Source organism: Desmodus rotundus, chromosome 2 (assembly GCF_022682495.2).
Source record: "Desmodus rotundus isolate HL8 chromosome 2, HLdesRot8A.1, whole genome shotgun sequence".
Classification (NCBI taxonomy): Eukaryota; Metazoa; Chordata; class Mammalia; order Chiroptera; family Phyllostomidae; genus Desmodus; species Desmodus rotundus.
In genome coordinates, this window is record NC_071388.1 from 98,042,720 (window position 1) to 98,061,895 (window position 19,176).

Sequence of the window (19,176 nt, forward strand, 5' to 3'; positions counted from 1 at the left end):
CTTCACTTAGTTTTTTTGTTTCTCTTTCTGAAATAAAGTGGGTTTGATATGTATTATTGCTATAAGTAGTAAGTTAATTTTTTGAATCAAGCACATGTAGATCATGAGATTAGCCATTTAAGAAATATGTCAAGCTTTTTAGGTGTAACCTTTTGTGTACTCTGGAGGAGAATATTGTTCTCTGTGAAATGCTTAGGCATTATAAGTCTTTTTTAAGTCTTATAAAATAAAGATTTGAGTGCCTTTGTGGCACTCCAAGAGTAGTGGTAGCTCCCTAGTGGGTTGATCATTCTAGATTTAAAATGATTACTATGTCCTTATTATACCTAGGTAATCTTCTCTTTTTTCCTGAATTTAGTACATTTAAAGTGAAGTTTGCTGCTAAAAGATGGCAGACCCAGATGTCCTCACCGAGGTTCCTGCAGCATTGAAGAGGTTGGCCAAGTATGTGATCCGGGGGTTTTATGGCATTGAACATGCTTTGGCCTTGGACATCTTGATCCGGAACCCTTGTGTGAAAGAGGAGGATATGCTGGAGCTGCTCAAGTTTGATCGGAAGCAACTTCGATCAGTTTTGAATAATTTAAAGGGAGACAAGTTCATCAAATGCAGAATGAGAGTAGAGACTGCTGCAGATGGGAAAACCACTCGCCATAACTACTACTTTATCAATTATCGTACTCTTGTTAATGTGGTAAAATATAAATTGGACCACATGAGAAGGAGGATTGAAACTGATGAGAGAGATTCCACCAACCGGGCTTCCTTCAAATGTCCTGTCTGTTCTAATACTTTTACAGATTTAGAAGCTAATCAGCTCTTTGATCCTATGACAGGTGAGACTTTTCTAGTTTATGAATCTTTTTAGTAACTTTAAAAAATAAAATATGTATCCTTTTTCTTAAATTGTTTCATCTAATTTTTAAACCAATTATGTACGGCATTATAAAAGTAAATGGATATATAAAAGTAAATCACCATATGGTTTTTCTTAGTCTTACTGTCCTGTTGACTGTTAATCTCCTTCACAAGGGAGTACTCTCTTGCACCCATGGCCTTCCTACCTCCGCTCCCCGACCTCTATCCCTTACTTACAGCTACAGCCCGATCTGAGGGGTTGATTTCTCTACCACTTTGAGGCTATTCTGACTTTACTTTTGACCTCTTCATTCAACAAACGTTTGAGCACCTACTTGTCCCAGTCACTGCCAGACGGTTACGATACAGTGTATATAAATGTTATGTCGGTGGAAGTTTAAAGTGCTATCAGGAGTACATAACTAGGGCGCCTAATCTGGAAAAGCCTCTGGAAGAGCTTGAAGCAACAGCTGAGACCTAAAAGGTAAGAGCCAGATGAAATAAGAGGGGCACCCTTTTCAAGTTAATAAGTGGGTAGATATATAATCTCTTGGCCATTAATTAGTGGAAGAAAATTGTCAACAAGATATATAATTTGCTTCATTTAAATACTTTAATTTTAAGGACTTTTTTTTATCAACCAGAATTTACAAGACACGTTTTCCAAAAGTACAATATAGATTGCATTAACATGAAAAACTTTAAAGTGCTGGGTTGCATAATTATTTTGTCTTGTCACTTGTAAACTTGTAAAGAGATTATAGTTTTGCTAATTACTCAGTGGATCAATTAGGTATTATTTTTGAGAGGTAAAAAATTATAGAAAGAGTCATGCTTTTAAGTTAGATTGTCCCTTTGTTATGGCTGAATTCAGGAGTATAGGTTCCTTTTTAGTTCATAAATCTGCCTTTAAAAAAACTATCAAAATGTAATTTAAACTTTTATACATGAAATGTTTTATTGTAGGAAATTAGAAATTTGTGTACTGTTTAATTTTCTAATTTTAATATATGTTATATATTGTACATTTTAAAAGTTTTAATTATTTAAAAATGGGGAATATCAATATCAATTAAGATTATTAACAAAAAGAGCTAAAGATAGACTATGACTTTTTTTTCCTTATTTACTGTAAAGCAGTCATTTTGATGAAAAGTCATTTAAAGAATTCCAATTTGTGTTCAATGTTTATTTTGTCTGAACTATTTTGTCTGAACCTGTTTACCTTGAACAGAATTAACTATGAAGAACCTTGGCTGTAACAAAATCTTAACCATCCTGAGTGTAAGAATTGCTTGAGTGTGCTATAGAGGAAGTTTGTAGAGTATATCGAGCTCTTTCAAAACAGACTAGGAAAATCTCGTGATTTTTGCTGTTCATTCTAACAGATTTCTTAAAGGAGCTCTGGGTTTTGGCTTTGTGATCTTCTGCAGAGGTTGGTGTTATAGTGGTCGTCCTCACCTCTCTTGACTGCAGTGGAAGGTGTTATCCAGTCCCTCAGAGAGGGTAATCTAAAGTGATGTACTTCTACTACATTTACTCATCATTTGACTCTTATTTAATTTCATGAAGCTTTCTGAAAGGAAGTTACTCCACTACTTATGTATGAGTATTTATGAGACTGATCCATGATGCTCTTCGAATTTCACCTAAGATCAGTGTCTGAATGAAGCTAGTTGTAATCAACTGGTGGGTGGCCTGTGGAAGAGGTGGCCTAACACCCGAATATAGTCAAGTTTGTTTGAATTAGGGAGTTGAGATAGGGTAGGGGCATGAAAACATTTTATGAAAGAGAGCTAAAACTGAAATAGTTGTTTTGTGGTCAGTCTGAACAAAGAATATTTTTAATAAGAAAGTTATGGTCAGCATGAAGGTGGAAAGAAGGGATTCCAAGAAAGCAAGAATAAGTCATTTTACCTTTTGATTATAATTTGGCTTTTCATATGGACTTTCCTTTAAGGAGAGAATGTGCTGATTGGGTGATATTAGGACCCAGCCTGCTTGTTAGTTTTGTTTTGTACTATTAATAATTCGACACCCTCCTATGGTCTATACATTCCCTTTAGAAACTTTGGTCTTTTTCTCTCTGCTGCCTTCCTGTGTTGCTCAGTATTCATTCCCTTCCCACTCATTTTGAAGAAGATGGGAAATAAACATTTGGTATGTGTATCAGAGGAGGAGAGGACTTTTTCTGCTGTAATACTGTAATATTAATGCTCTGTTTAAATTAATAGATTACAGTTTTCATTCTAAGCCCAGACTTATACAAAGCTATTCTATTTCCTGGCTGCTTTTAGAGAATGATATTCTGACCAAATAATGGGGGTGTCTGGTGGGCTATCTCCATTGCCATCTCAACAGTTACTAGGTTCGACTGTTACTTTATCAAATAGGGGGGTATTCAGGAATTATATTTGAAGCCTTCTAGACTTTACTGCTTCCCTGATAAAAGTTCTTAAATCATATGTATGGGCAGCTCTTTGCTACCGGCCAGAGAGTAGTGACTCCGAGATGAGCATCTGGAAGCTCTGGACTCAGGAAACTCTGAGTCCCACAGGAGTTATTTTATCAAGGTTAATGCACACGTAAGCCAGAGATCTTACTATTCAGTTTACAGCTTTCTACCTCATCTCTCTTTTCTCCAAAGATGGTAGGTTCTACCTTGTCCAGTGTGACTCAGTGTTATCCCATGAAGCAAAAGGTTGCCGGTTCTGTCCCGGTCAGGGCACTTGCCTGGGTTATGGGCTTGGTCCCCAGTTGCGGGCATGGGAGAGGCAACCAATCGATGTTTCTCTCACACATCAGTGTTTCTCTTCCTTTCTTTCTCCCTCCCTTCCCACTCTGTAAAAATCAATAAATAAAATCTTAAAAAAAAAAGAAAAGATTGTAGGTTCTCTCCATACTTTCCATTAGGTTTCGTCTTTGGTGTTCTTGGGTTGAACTCTCTCCAGATGTTTGATGGTTGTATGTGTGCAGTAATAATGTATTGGTCTCTGCCTGGTTCCTTGGACAGACCTCATAAAACCCTTGAGTGATAAGAACACTAGAATCATCTTTTATACTATTTGTCCTTTGACTGCTATTCCTGACTCAGGGCTCCTGAAAAGGAATCCTTGTAATTTCACGGGTGATAGAAATGTCTTCTGTTCTAATGAGGCAGCTGTGGTGGGCTGCTGGATCAGGGCTGGTCACCAGAAAGATCAAGTCATGATTAGAAGTTTGGAATTGTCAGCCCCATCCCCCTTTCTCTAAAGACAAAGGAGGACTGAAATGGAGTTAATAATCCATTTTTGCCTGTGTGAAGAAGCCTCCATAAAATCCGCCAAGTATGACGTTTAGAGAGCTTCCAAGTTGGTGAACCCGCTGACGTGGAAGTGCTGGGAATGTGGCATGCCTGGACAGGGCGTAGAAGCTCTGAGCCCCATTCCGCATACCTTGCCCTACACAGCTCTTCCACTTAGATACTCATCTGTATCCTTTATCACATCCTTTAATAAACTGGTAAATATAAGTGTTTCCCTGAATTCTGCAGCTGCTTTAGCAAATTAATTGAACCCAGGGTGGACGGGGTTGTCATTGGAACCTCTAATTTATAGTCAGTTATACAGAAGAACGGGAGATAACCTGAGCATGCAAACTGGTTTCTAAACTGGGAACCGAGGAGCAATCTTGTAGGACTGAGCCCTTAACCTATAGAATGTGATGCTGTCTCTAGGTAGACCGTGTCAGAATTGAGTTGAATGGTAGGACACACAGCAGATATTACCGAGAATTGCTCGGTGTGGGGTAAAACCGCCATACGTTTGGTCACCAGACGTGTCAGAAGTGAAGTGTTATATGTGACTGGTAAAGGAGACACACAGTGAAGAAACACAAATAGAGAAGAACTGGGGTTTTCCCTACACAGAAAGGAAAAAAGACTGAGGTTTTTCCATTACAGTATGTCGAGATACTTTAATATCATTAAAATGGAATTACCTGGCCTTGCCCACTAGTGTCTGGTTTCAAAAATTTAACCAGGCAAAACTAGTTGTTTTGCTTCCTGAAGTATCAGGGTTTAAGTAATCAAAACAAAAACAACATGAAATTCCTCAAATCAGCAAAGTAGCATCGTGTGGTTCATAAGTGCATGCTTTTAGATTTAGCAAGCTTTCTGACATGTAAATAGATTTAGTATTTCTACTTTAGCAATCTCAGCCATGGGTAATTTAGTTAATGGTACTTCTAAGTTACATTCAGCAACACGGCTTCCCCAAAAGGGGAGTTCGTATTCTCTCTTTAGATGTTAAGGCCAGATGATATGGAAATGGCTTTGTATTTTCCATTTTTATTTAAAAATTATGTAGCCATAAGGCCAGAGATAATTTTGAAGTGAAAATATTACCCACAAAACCACTAGCTATTACCATAATTATAATCATAGCCAAAAATAGTTTGTGATCTCTTCGTTCCTTAATGTACCAAACTCTTATTCCTATCTATTGTTTAAAAAATGTTTTAATAGGTGAGGTTCCACCTCCCTCCCCCATTTTCCTTTCTGCATCTTTTTAGCACCTTGATTTTTATCTATTTTTTTCGTAGCGTCGATATAATGCTTGGAATACTTTTGTATATACCGTTTTATTCCTCTTCAAGTGTTTTCTTCAGAATTCTCAGCAGTTGGAATACAGGGTGAAAGAATATAGCTTTATAGCTTCTGTAAAAGTATATATGGCACTGTTGTTTATTGTGAATAGGATAAAGTTTTTCGGTGTTTGAAACACAAACAGTTTGGGAGCACCTATTGCTGAAATCATCTGGAGACCTGGGCATCCCATTGTAAATAAAGTTTGAAATAAGTTAAAATTTATTTTATTTTATTTTTATTTTATTGATTATGCTATTACAGTTGTCCTAATATTTCCCCCTCTGCCTCCCTCCATGCAGCACTGCCTACTCCCTCCAGAGATCCCCCCTCCTTTGTTCATGTCCATGGGGCATGCGTATAAGTTCTTTGGCAACTCCATTTCCTATACTTGTTCTTAACATCCCTCTGCCTATCCTGTAACTACCAATTTGTACTTCTTAATTCCCTCACGTTTTCTCCCATTCCCCAAGAGCCCCTCCCAACTGGCCACCATCCCAATGTTCTCCATATCTATAATTCTGTTAAGCTTGTTTGCTTAGTTTGTTTTTTAGATTCAATTGCCGATAGTCATGTGTTTATTGCCATTTTAATGTTAATAGTTTTGATTTTCTTTTTCTTAAATAAGTCCCTTTAACATTTCATATAATAATGGTGTGGTGGTGATGAAGCCCTTTAGCTTTACCTTGTCTGCGAAGCACTTTATCTGCCCTGGATTCTACATGATAGCTTTGCTGGATAGAGTAACCTAGGTTGTAGGTCCTTTTCATCACTTTTCACCCCTTTGAATACTTCTTGCCTGTCCCTTTTAGACTGCAAAGTTTCTTTTGAGAAATCAGCTAGCTGATAGTCTTATGGGAACTCCTTTGTAGATAATTATGTTCTTTTCTCTAGCTGCTTTGAAGATTCATTATCTTTAACCTTTGGCATTTTAGATGCGTCTTGGTGTGGGCCTCTTTGTATCCATCTTATTTGGGACTCTGTGCTTCCTATACCCGTATGTCTATTTCCTTCACCAAATTAGGGAAGTTTTCTTTTATTATTTTTTCAAATAGGTTTCTACTTTCTTGCTCTCTCTCTTCTCCTTCAGCACCTCTATCATATGAATGTTGCAGTGCTTGAAGTAGTCCCAGAGGCTCCTTATACTGTCCTTGATTTTTAGATTCTTTTTTCTTCTTTCTATACTGATTGGATGCCTTTTTCTTCCTTATGTTCCAAATCATTGACTTGGTTCTTGGCTTCATCCACTCCACTGTTGATTTCTTGTAAATTGTTCTTTATTTCAGTTAGTGCCTCCCTCATTTCTGATTGGATCATTTTTATGCTGTTGAAGTACCTACTGAGTTCCTTGAGCATCCTTTTGACCAGTGTTTTGAACTCTGCATCTGATAGATTGTTTATGTTTATTTTGTTCATTCTTTTTCTGGAGTTTTGATCTGTTCTTTCATTTCGGCCATATTTTTTTGTCCCCTCATTTTGGCAGCCTCCATGTGTTTGTTTCTATGTATTAGGTAGAACTGCTTTGACTCTGTCTTGATAGTGTGGCCTAATGTAGTAGGTGTCCTATAGGGTCCAGTGGCACAGCCTCCCCTATCACCCAAGCTGGGTACTGAAGGTGTGCCTTCCATGATGGCTGAGTACTCTCTCCTTTTGTAGCTGAGTCTTTATTGCTGTCAGCAGGTCAATGGGAGGGATTTACCCAGGCCAGACAGCTGCTGGGACTATCTGTGACCACTGGCCATTAACCACCTCCCTCCGTAGATTGTGGAAATGATTGGGTGGTGGTACTCCAACATGGTCTGTAACTGTCTGCTGGGTGCACAGGCGGTGCATTTCCTAGGTGGTGCAGGCCAAGGTCAGCCACCACCTGTGTTCGGTTTGGGGCCCCTTGGTGTAAGCTATAAAGCTGTCTGCAGATGGCTGCTGCTAGTGTCAGGCCTGTGTGCACCCAGCAAGAGGTACAGAGCTGGGCTCAGCTGTGGCTTGTTTGAGCAGATTTAGGAAGGTCTGAATCCTGTGCTTAGCCTGGCCATTCATATGGAAAAGCCACTGTTACTAGCTTGGGTGGGTCTGCAGGTTGGATGGGAATGAACCTTAGGTAATTATGAGGGCGGGGCTGAGCCAGTTTGATGGAGACTCAGATATGTTGCCACTGCATGTGCTTTGTGTTGGGGAGGGCTCAGAAAAGGAACAATGACTACTGTTTGCAGTTCTGTCCAGGATGAAGCTGTCCCCCAGCTCTCACCTTGATGCCAGATACTTCAGTTCCTCCCTGTATGCCACTGGTGCCTTTCAAGGTGCTGCCCCAGTGCTGGAGCCCAGAGAGAGTGAGTCTGAGTAAGTCTGTGTGTGTAGGGCCCTCCAAGAAGAGACACCTGAGAATCCCACAGTTTTTTCTGCTGACCCAACCCCCACTGGTTTTTACAGCCCGAAGTTATGGAGATTTATCTTTTTAGCACTGGAACCCCAGGCTGGGTGGTATGATAGGGGGTTGTGATCCCTCACTCTTGACATATCCCTCTGTTTTATATCCACCACACATGAGTTTGGGACCAACCTGTTCTGAGTGTCTGCCACTCTGCCCTTTCTACCCATCTGGATGAATGTGGTTTCTGTAATTCCTTAGTAGTTGGACTTCCATACAGCCTGAATATCTGATGGTTCTGAATGATAGTTGTTTTGTAGTTTAGCTGTAATTTTGCTGTGGTTGTGCAAGGAGGTGAGCTGCGTTTACCTACACCTACATCTTGACCAGATGTCTCCTGAAAAAAGTTAAATTTGTAAAAAATAAATCTTATAAGTGTATAGTAAAATCTTAGGAATAAGAATTTAGAGATTATTGCCCTGGCTGGTGTGGCTCAGTGGATTGAGGCAGGCCTGCTAACCAAAAGATCTCTGGCTCAATTCCCAGTCAGGGCGCAGGCCTGGGTTGCAGGCCGGGTCCCCAGTTGGGGGAGTGCAAAAGGCAGCGAATTGATGTATCTCACACACATCAATGTTTCTCTCCCTCTCTTTTTCATTCTCTTACCCTCTGTCTCAAAAAATAAATAAAATCTTTAAAAAAAAAGAATTCAGAGGTTATTTTATCTTGTTCAGCTCATCAAATTGTGTGTGAGTACATCTGTACATGCATGTGGTGTACTTCAGGCATGAAGTTGGAGTATTCAGCTATGTTGGAGTATTCTTATAAAGTAATACATAAACCTAGGGCTATATAGATTTCTAAGATGCTTTAAATTGAAGGTTAGGGAAGAATATGATAGCTTTCATGGAGACTCAGCTTGTTTTGTGTGGCTCCATGAAATTACTTAGAGACAGATTTTAGAATTAGTGTAAAAGAAGTTCTTAATAACTAACTATTAAATAAAATAAGTACAGTATCTAATAAATAAATCTTAAAAATAGCTAGTAATGGAAATTGTTGTAATTCTAGTGGTTAGTTCTAAGTCATTTGGAATATTCAAGTAAACTTTATATGTAGAAATTTGGGGTTAAGTTATATGAGCCTATTCTTGCCTTGTGACGGCAGGAACAGCTTTTTGATTTATAGACAGATGAGTGTCCTGATTAAAATTCCTCTTCAGTTTCCTTAACCCATAGGTGGCAAACACAAGGCCCGTGGGCCAAATCCAGCCCTCCACCTTATTTTATCCAGCCTGGCACCTTGTTTCTACCCAGCAGCAGCGCCGAGCTCTCGCTTAACCGTTAAGGAGTAGTTATATGTATACAGTCCTAAAATTACATTCAGCCCTTTGAAGGCAACTGCAGGGCTGATGTGGCCCCTGGTGAAAATGAGTTTGACATCCCTGCCTTAACCTAGGGGATTTGTTAATGTCTACCTTCACAGAGCAGGCTGCTTTTTCTTTATCTCTTTCTAGTTAGGACAAGAGAGAGCTTATAAAAGCAGTGCTTTCAATTCCTAAAATGCTAAAAATGCAAATACAAAAAGAAATCTTTCTATGATTATTTTTGCTCAGTTGCTGAGTGGAATGTTGCCCAGGATGAGTTCATTAGGAAATGATACTGGAAAGCTCAAAGGTGTGGATTTTGGGGGATGGAGGTGATTATTAGAAAAAGTTAAATAAAAACAAGTATGGAAAGAAAGTAAGGAACAAGTGTTTTCCCTTTTTTACCTCCTCTGTGCTCCCCCCCACCAAAATACTTTAGGGCAGACTTTTTTTTTCTTTTAATTGGCTGTGTTTCATCTTGAAGATTTGAGAACTTTTAAAAAAAAAGTCATTTGCCTTTTCTTTGTTGTATGTTGATACTGATTATATATGGGCTAAGTTATTTGTGCAAAGTTGCGTTTAGTTTTGATGCTGGCATGCAATATTCTATTAATTATTATCTTTCAAATAGTTTTATCAAAACCACAGACTTTTTGCCTGTTCACTGCTTGTTGAGATGAATTTGATTTAGGCCTAATTTATGGAATTTATTGTTAGCTTTAGTATTCACCGAACTACCACCCTTAAGTATGTTGCTCTCCCTCCCAGGCACAGTATGTTTTCCCCTGTGTAAGAAGACTTACGGAATGTAGGAATGATGCATGATTGTTACCAAACCTAGATGTGTCTATTTAAGGAAGGACAGAAGCCAATTTCATTGATAACTTGAATTTTGGGGTGTGGAGTTTTGTTGTGTATATCATTAATATATTTGAGATATTCTGAATTTAAAAATACATTAAACCTTCTTATTGTTTTCCTTTTGCATGCAAGCAAATGAGTATCTTACAGAGTTAGGTGTTGTGCAGTGAATTGTTAAAGTGTGATTTTTAAAATTCTTTTTTATTATAGGTAAAATAATATAAATATATAACTATGTACCTGTCGTGTCTGTTACTATTTTATAATAGCAGTTCCTTTTCCTGGACATTTCCCCCTGCCCAATTACACTGAAGAGATTTGTTTTATCAAATAAAGTTTGGAAATTAGAATAAAAGGTGACTTTTTGAGACTAGCATTTTAATATATATGCACCTTTAGCATTATGAAAGTTATAACAAAGGACTTGATAATACTTTGAATAATGGCCCAAGAATGACTGTGTAACTTCTTCACGTCAGTTAAGAGGGAGTTGAGTGCTTTTGAAGGATTCAAGATAACATTTGTTTTCCTTCTAAAAATATGTAAGTAATATGTGAATGTAAATTTAGAAAAATATGTAGAATAAAACGGCAAACCTAGTTTTTCCTCTGTGTTCTCCCACTGCACCTAGCCCCCACTCTCACCGCCTTTCAGGGTGTTAGCAACTGTTAACTTTGGGTGTCTTCCAGCCCTCTCACCTTATATCCCAACCCCACTCAACACCAACTGCCCCCGCCTCCACAGCCCTTTTGAAATCTAAGAAAGCAAAGTGATTCTTAATTAAATGTTTTGTTGTTATAACAGCTTATGGTTATTACAATGCTTGGTCAACTTCTATTAGTATTGTCAGGGTTTTTTAGAGCACTTACTATATTGAGTCCTTTTGCCTAGTTGGTATACTCAGTTAACATGTCATTCCTGGAAGGGGTTTTTTGGGGGGGATTTTTTTGGGGGGGGGCAATGATTAAGACAGTAACGTGGCAGTGCATTAGGATCCAGAGCCCTGACTTCTAGTCTTGGACCATGTTAGTAACTACTACCTTGGGCAAATCCTTTAAACATTCTAGACCTTTTTTTAGCATGTATAAAATGTTAAGTTCAGTCTGTTCTATACCATATATGGTTTGTCTCAACTTTAATTTCATAACACCCTTTCATTTGGAGAATAGTTGACATTTTAAAAGTATAAAGAAGCTTGGGGTTGTTTTATCGCTGCTCTTAGAAGATGATGTTAGTTACCTTTGGATAATTTGAAAGTCTTGGTTAGGAATTGAAACTCGTGGTTATAGTCGTGTTCATATAGAAAATATGTGCTGTTGAATTATGCTATCTTCAGAAACATGTGGCATAGTGGAGAACAGTATTTACAATTTTTCAGCAGTCTCATTTAACTAAGCTCCCCAGTTCATTCCCTTTCCCCTTATGTACATGATCTATAAAATATTCTGTGGGAGGCAAAACAATCTCCATATATGTTTCCTAAGTTATATATGGTGATTGGTAACATTAGTCACATGTGTGAGTGATATGTCTTTGAAGTTTTGTGGTTTCCTCTTTATCTCACTAAAATCTTAGGAGATCTGGTCCTGGTTAGTTGGTTTTAACAGGGAACTGTTCGTCTTTTGTTTTATTGTTTTTCCTGGAAGCTTGTTGAGTGAAGGTGAGTTTATTCAGGGAATTTATTTTTTTTCCCCCTAGGGTTCTCCAGAACCTTATCTAAGCAAGAGATAATGGTTTATATGACTTTCTTAGCTAGCCTCCTTGCTTTCAGTCTTGCTGCTCCTATGGGCTATTTGCATGGCAGCCAGTGACCCTTCTGAAAAGCACATCACGTAATGTCACTCTTTGTTTTTGAAACTTTCCTAAGGCTTCCCCCTTCACTAAGTAAAGTCAGAACTTAACAGAACTTATAAGGGCTTTTATCAACCCTCACCTCTTATTTCAGAGACTTTTTTCCTACCGCTCTCTTCCACGTTCACTCCACAACAGGCTCACTGACCATCTTTGTGTCTTGCGTGCACCAGGCGTGCCTTCGCTTTATCTGCCTTTTACATGCTGTTTTCCTTTTGGCCAAATGTCCCTATACTGTTCTTTTAAGTCTTTGCTCACTCATCGCTGTATCAGAGAGGCCATCCCTGAGTTTCCTATATACAGGGTGGGGGCAAATGTAGGTTTACAGCTGTTTGTATGGAAGATAATACAAGAATAAACTGCTTTGCATACTCACAACTGTAAACCTACTTTGGCTCCATCCTGTATGATAGAGCAATATCCCTTTCTATCACCCTCCTTTTTCTTCATCCTCTTTCCCTACTTTGTTTTTCTTTTTTATACTTATCAACACCTAGTGTTACTTTTTGTCTTGTTTACTCCCCACAAGAACATGAGTTCACCAAAGTGGCTCAGAAGATGATTGGCTGGACTAGGAAGGCAGAAGGTGGGAGATCCTTGGGACATGAGTCCCCCTGTGCTGGGTGTCAGGGCCCTGCAGCAGCAGACGTTTGATCCTCCCTGGGTCCTGAGCCGGCCGTGAGGACTTGTCTGTGACTTGACTGCCACTGCAGCACCTGTGCCATATCAAAAGAATTGGGCTTATTTTAATTTCTTCTTCTCATCCTCCTTCCTCTTCCCCTCCTCCTTCTCCTTTTGGTAGGTAAATGGCTGAATAATATTCCTACTGCAACTAGTACCTTTGAAAAATCTTTGACAGTGAATTCTTGACAGTTGCTGATGACCTATTCATTGTATTGAGTTGGCCAAGAAAATCCATAAAATAAAAGACACGTTTTTCATTTTCAACAATAACTATTGATTTGGATATTTTGAGTATGTTGGCTATCTCCATGTGGTGTAACATTGATTGTTCTCAATTAATGTGTCTATTTGATTGCTATCAACTTCAGCTGGTCTACCCAACCATGGAGCATTGTCCATCAAGAAAATCTCTAGCACAAAACTTCGCAAACCACTTTTTCTTCTTCTTTTTAATTGTTTTGAAAGTATAGTTGTCTCTCCATTTCCCCACCTCCACTCCCCCTGCCTCCCACCCTTGATCCTACCCCCTTTAGCTTTGTCCATGTATCCTTTATATGTGTTCCTTGATGACCCTTCCACTATTTTCCCCATTATCCCTCTCCCTCCTCCCCTCTGGTTACCATCAGTCTGTTCTTTATTTCAATGTCTCTGTTTATTCTTTGCTTGCTTGTTTGTTTTGTTGATCAGGTTCCACTTATAGGTGAGATCACGTGGTATTTGTCTTTCACCACCTGGCTTATTTCACTTAGCACAATGCTTTCCAGATCCATCCATGCTGTCGTGAAGGGTAGGAGCTCCTTTTTTTTCTGCTGCATAGTATTCCATTCTGTGAATGTACCACAGTTTTTTCATCCACTCATTTACTGATGGGTACTTAGGCTGTTTCTAGCACTTAGCTATTATAAATTGCACTGTTATGAACAGTGGGGTGCATAGGTTCCTTTCAATTGATGTTTCAGGAATATAGTCTTAGGATATAGTCCCAGCAGTGGAATTGCTGGGTCAAAAGGCAGTTCCATTTTTAGTTTTCTGAGGAAATTCCATACTGTTTTCCACAGTGGCTGCAACTGTCTGCATTCCCACCAACAGCGCACACTAGGGTTCCCTTTTCTCCGCATCCTCTCCAACACTTGTTGTTTGTTGATTTCTTTATGATGGCCATTCTGACCGGTGTGAAGTGGTATCTCATTGTGGTTTTAATTTGCATCTCTCTGATGGCTAGTGATGCTGAGCATCCTTTCATATGTCTCTGGGCCCTCGTATGTCCTCCTTGGAGAAGTGTGTGTTCAGGTCCTTTGCCCACTTATTAATTGGGTTGTTTGTCTTCCTGGAGTGGAGTCGTGTGAGTTCTTTATATATTTTGGAGATCAAACCCTTGTCCAAGGTATCATTTGCAAATATGTTTTCCCATACTGTTGGTTCCCTTTTCATTTTGCTGATGGTTTCTTTAGCTATACAGAAGCTTTTTAATTTGATGAAGTCCCATTTGTTTATTCTTTCCTTTATGTTCCTTGCTCTAGGGGACATATTGGTGAAAATATTGCTGCGTGGAATATCTGAGATTTTCCTGCCTGTGTTCTCCTCTAGGACTTTTATGGTGTCACTGCTTATATTTAAGCAAATCACTTTTGACGAAGTTGATCAGTCACAGTACCTTCTCCATACACTGCACAGATTTTTTTGCATTTCAGTTGTGTTTGTACCTTTCTTGGAATAATAAAGTATAATATGCCAAAAATGTTGCTTAACATTTTCTTCCATCTTTAATACTAAATTTTTTTCTATCTTTAATACTAAAATGGCTACACAAAAATTCACCAATTTTGATGTTTTTTAAAAAATGCGCACTCACATGACAGCTCTCACAATACAATCTAACAAGATTGCTTCAAATGAAGTTAAAGGCAAGTAAGCGCTACTAGCCTTTGTGTGGAAAAAAACAAACAAACTTTTTGGCCAACCCAGTATATACTGCAGTGAAGAGGGAAAAATACAGTTCTAAAGAGGGGAATTGACTCATAATATGCTTTGTGCTCTTTTCTTCAATTAAGGTAAAGTTCCAAAGCATTTTTTCTCTTTTCAAACTAAGGAGAACTTCATTTCTTTTCTCAGTTTGGGGATACATACTTTCATTGGAAGAGTCCTGAGTTATAGAATTTGGACTTTTGTATATTGAATACTACTGAATAGACAACCCACATACAGAGTTTTAAAATATTTATTTGTATAAGATATTTTTTCTCCCTATTTTCAGTGCCTGTTAGTTACAACTACATAAATTTTGATCCTCTGGCAAACTTGCTACATTAAGACTCAGCTTAAAAAAAAAGCCTCAGGTGAGTAAATGCCAAGTATGTGAAAGGCACTTAATGTTTGGTAAATAAATTCTTTGTTACAGACCCTTTCTCCCTCTGTTTTGTATTTTAAGAAATTAAAGCCTATGTGTATACATGGGGAGACCTTGCTAAATTGTATCTGGCAGGGATTATAGATGTTGGGAAAGTGAGGTGTGATTCAGGATGGTGCTGTGAATTTCGTCTTTTGAGTCAGAAAGATTTGTATTGAATCAGACTTAATGACTTTTGTTTTTAGTTATGACCTAGTAAACTTAACCTCTCTGAGTCGTTATTCCCTCCTATGTTGGATTTGGCTGATACTATTGACACAGACTTGGCTCTGATGAACATATGAGAGTATCTGTGACATAGCTCTCCTACTTCTTTTGTGGTTTGTGAATGTAGATGATCAACAAATGTGTTATCATTGAACTTCTTTTTCTTACTCCCATCCCATCATTTGTCAAGCTTTGCCTAAAGAATCTTTGTAGTCTTCGTTTTTCCCCCTGCTGCCACATTCTTGGATGTAGCTTGCATGTTCTCCTTGGCTTGGATTTGTTATTTCTAATTTTTGCCTTATTTTAATGTGAGGGAAGGGGAAAATGGCAAAGAGTTATGAGCTTCGATTTCAGTTTCTTCTCTCATGCTTGAGTACTATATTCTTTGCACAATACTTAGTGCAAAGTGGTCCACTTACAAGAAGAGTTGGGATATTTATCATATTGATTATTTAACAGCAGCTCTCCACCAAGGGTATGCATTAGAATTCCGTGTGGAACTTTGAAAATTTACATTCCTGGGCCCCACTCCAGAACTATTGAATCAGAATCTCTGGGATGGGCCTGGGTATTAACTTAAAATTTCACTAGTGATTTTTATGAAAACACTGTTAAGAACTGACTTATTGGAAGACCATCTCAAGTCAGTAAGGCAGATCAATTTTTATAAATATTAGTTTTGATTACCTCATGTTCTTTTCCAGAAGCCTTCAATCACCTTTCTGTTACTCAAGAATAAAGTCAAAATGAAGCCTGACATTCAAGACCCACTTATGGCCACTGTAGTTTATCTGTTAATTCTGTTCTTTGGTTGTTGTTTTTTTTTTTTACCATTCTTTTTGATAACTATATTCCTAGAAGACTGAAATTGCAGTTTAGCATTATTTTCAACTACCTGTTTCTCTTATGGTCTAGAATGTCCTGTTTTCTTCCCTTGCTCCTTGATCTCTAACAACTACTTCTAAAGTCTACCTTAAAAGGCGTACTTTCTCCATGAACTTTCCCTAGTATGCTCAAGCTAGAAGTTATATTCCTTCTTTTAACCCTAAAATGCTTATGTGCTTTATTTTTGCACTGATCCCTGGTCATGTTTGTCTCCAGATACTTTCGTCTCTACTAAACTTTAAGCTTATTGATGGCAGATTCCATTTATGTTCCACTACTCACTCAGTAGAATGGTACTTTGTACATAATATGTGCTAAGTTCCCTACCCCCACCTCTGATTTGGGGAAAGCTTATTTGCATTTTTTAATGTTTAGTGAAATTTATATAAGTGCTGCTGGTATGTTAAGCTATTCTTAAGTCATTTCCATAAAAATGTAGAATTTATTCTTCTTGTTAGACTCCAGACCTGGCTTTTGACAGGCCTGTTCCTGTTTACAACTTGTGTTGTGTGGTAAACATAGAATGCAGAGATGTCAGCCAGCATTACCTCCTGCGTGGTTTGCCAGACATGGTAACTGTTGGGAGATGACAGTTCTCCACGGGTCTCTCACACGTTTTGCATGTCTTGCAAAGAAGAGGTACTGTCTGATGGCTTTTTTTCTAGACTACATTTTTTTCAAGGGTATTTATACAGTGAGCAGGCTTGGAAGATAAAGATATTTTTTCCAGAGCAAAGGGCAAGTTTGCTTACCGTTGAGTATAATAAAAATACACTCCCCCACATATGAAAATATGCTTAACATCACTAATCATCAGAGAAATGCAAATTAAAACCACAATGAGATATCACTTCACACCTGTCAGAATGGCTATCATCAATAAATCAATAAACAACAGTGTTGGCGAGGGTGTAGAGAAAAGAGAACTCTCATGCACTATTGGTGGGAACGCAGATTGATGTAGTCATTATGAAAAACAGTTTGGAGATTCCTCAAAAAAATTAAAAATAGAACTGCCTTCTGACCCCACAATTCCACTTCTGGGTATATATCCAAAGAAATTTAAAACACTAATTCTAAAAGATAATGCACCCCTATGTTCACTGCAGTGTTATAATAGCCAAGATACAGAAGCAACCCAAGGGCCCATCAGTAGATGAGTGGATAAAAAAGTGGTGGTCCATATATACAATGCAATATTCCCTGACTGTGAAAAATAATGAAATCTTACCATTTACAACAGCATGAATGGAACTAGAAGGTATTATCCTAAGTGAAATAAGTCAGATAAAGACAAGTATGATTTCATTTGCATGCAGAATCTAAAGAACAAAACAAATGAACAAAGTAGAAACAGGCCGATAGATACAGAGAACAAACTGAGGATTGCCAGATGGGAGGCTGATTAGGGGATTGGGTGAAAAAAGGTGAAGAGGTTAAGAAGTACAAATTGGTAATTACAAAATATTCACAGGGATGTAAAGTACGGTATAGATGATATAGTCAATGATATTACAATAACTATGTATGGTGCCAGGTGGGTACTTGAAATATCAGAGGGAGCACTTTGTAAACCATGTGATTGTCTGACCACTCTTGTCTTGCATATTGAAAGTCTACTGCAATTGAAAAGTAAAATTAAAAAAGTAATAGTCTCCCTCCAGGGCATGTTTGCTCAGTTCAGTATAGTCAAGATACCATCACTGTGCAGAGCAAAGGACAGGTATCTTTATGCCCATTATAAAAGACTTGGTTCCTTCGTATCAGGATTTCCGTCTTGTAACATAACGTACTATCGTTACCTGGCTCTCTGTGTGTCACTGTATGGGAATTGGGGCCTTTCAGAGCTGTCACAAAGCTGACACTGTCCTCTGCTATTTTTGTGAGTAATAAATGCTTTGTCTCTGACCATAGGAGTCTTGTGTCTTCTCCAACACCCATGAAACCGGCAGGATAATTTGTTAGCTTATAAGTAGGATAAAATCTCAGATTCTTTACAGTTCTTATTAGTAATATTTAAGCTACTCTTTTGAGAGCTCCAAAGTGGGCCCTTCCAGAGGTAATTGTTAGTAAATCTTAATCTAAATTAAACCTGGGTCTTCAGAAAGTTACTTGAATGAGGCTAGAATTCAGGTCCCTGGTGACTTATACTGCTTTCTCCCTATTTTTTTCCCCACAAAGCCAAATTTATTTATTCAAGTAAAGGACTGTTACTCTAAGATTACCCTTCTACCAAACGATGATGTTAGAGATCTCTTTCACTCTTTTCCCAAAATGAAAGCATTGCTATTTTATGTGGATGAGTGACACTAACAAGCGTGTTTGTTTATTTAAAGTTGCAGTTTGGAATGTATCTTGTCTTCAAAGGAGAAATTGGGTATTTGGGAGAGCATTTTTAAAAAATTGGTATAACATAATTTTAATGACAAGTAATCTAATAAACTATTTAAATAATAAAACATAATATGTTTAATAGTGACAAATGTTAAGAAAAAAGGGAGGACAAGATGGTATTGAAATTTTAGGTAATGTTGGTTAGGGAAGGCCTCACTGAGGTGACTTCTGAGTAGAGAACTAAACTAAGTAAGGAGACAAGCCATTCACCTATCTGGAGGAGTAGCATCCGGGGTAGAGGAAACAGCAAGTACAAAGGCTCTGCAGCAAAGTATGCCCCATGCGAGACCTTGAGAAGCCCAGCTTGTAATGCTTTGAAGACATGTGCTGAGAGGATTAGAGTGTTACCCTTTGTCTTGGCTCTCTTTCTGTGCTTGAATTAGAATATTTGCACATTTATATATTAGCTACTTCTTTACTTCTGGAATGGGATTTCTTTATTTTTTTGTATGTGTGTGTTATTCTCTTTTTTATTATTTATTTTTTAACAATTTTAATTATTGTTCAATTACAGTTGTCTGATATTTCTTTCTTTAAATATAATTTTGAAAACTATTGAATTAGATAATGTTTTTCAGTATCCTCTAGTTTTCAGTGACAGTCTTTATAAGCACCTATTTTTCAACATTTAATGTAAGTTCCACATCACCTTGCTTTTTTTTTTTAATTCAGCAGGT

General features: G+C 38.0%; 1 protein-coding gene across 1 annotated transcript in view; it reads left to right on the plus strand.

Moving 5' to 3' along the window:
- The window catches only part of GTF2E1 (general transcription factor IIE subunit 1), a 46,050-nt gene that overhangs the window by 4,770 nt on the left and 22,104 nt on the right, over nucleotides 1–19,176 (plus strand). Inside the window, exon 2 of the mRNA XM_024578076.3 lies at nucleotides 359–836. Within this exon, the coding sequence (XP_024433844.1) occupies nucleotides 389–836 (448 nt within the window). The 5' untranslated portion in view covers nucleotides 359–388. The remainder of the gene's footprint in view (nucleotides 1–358; nucleotides 837–19,176) is intronic.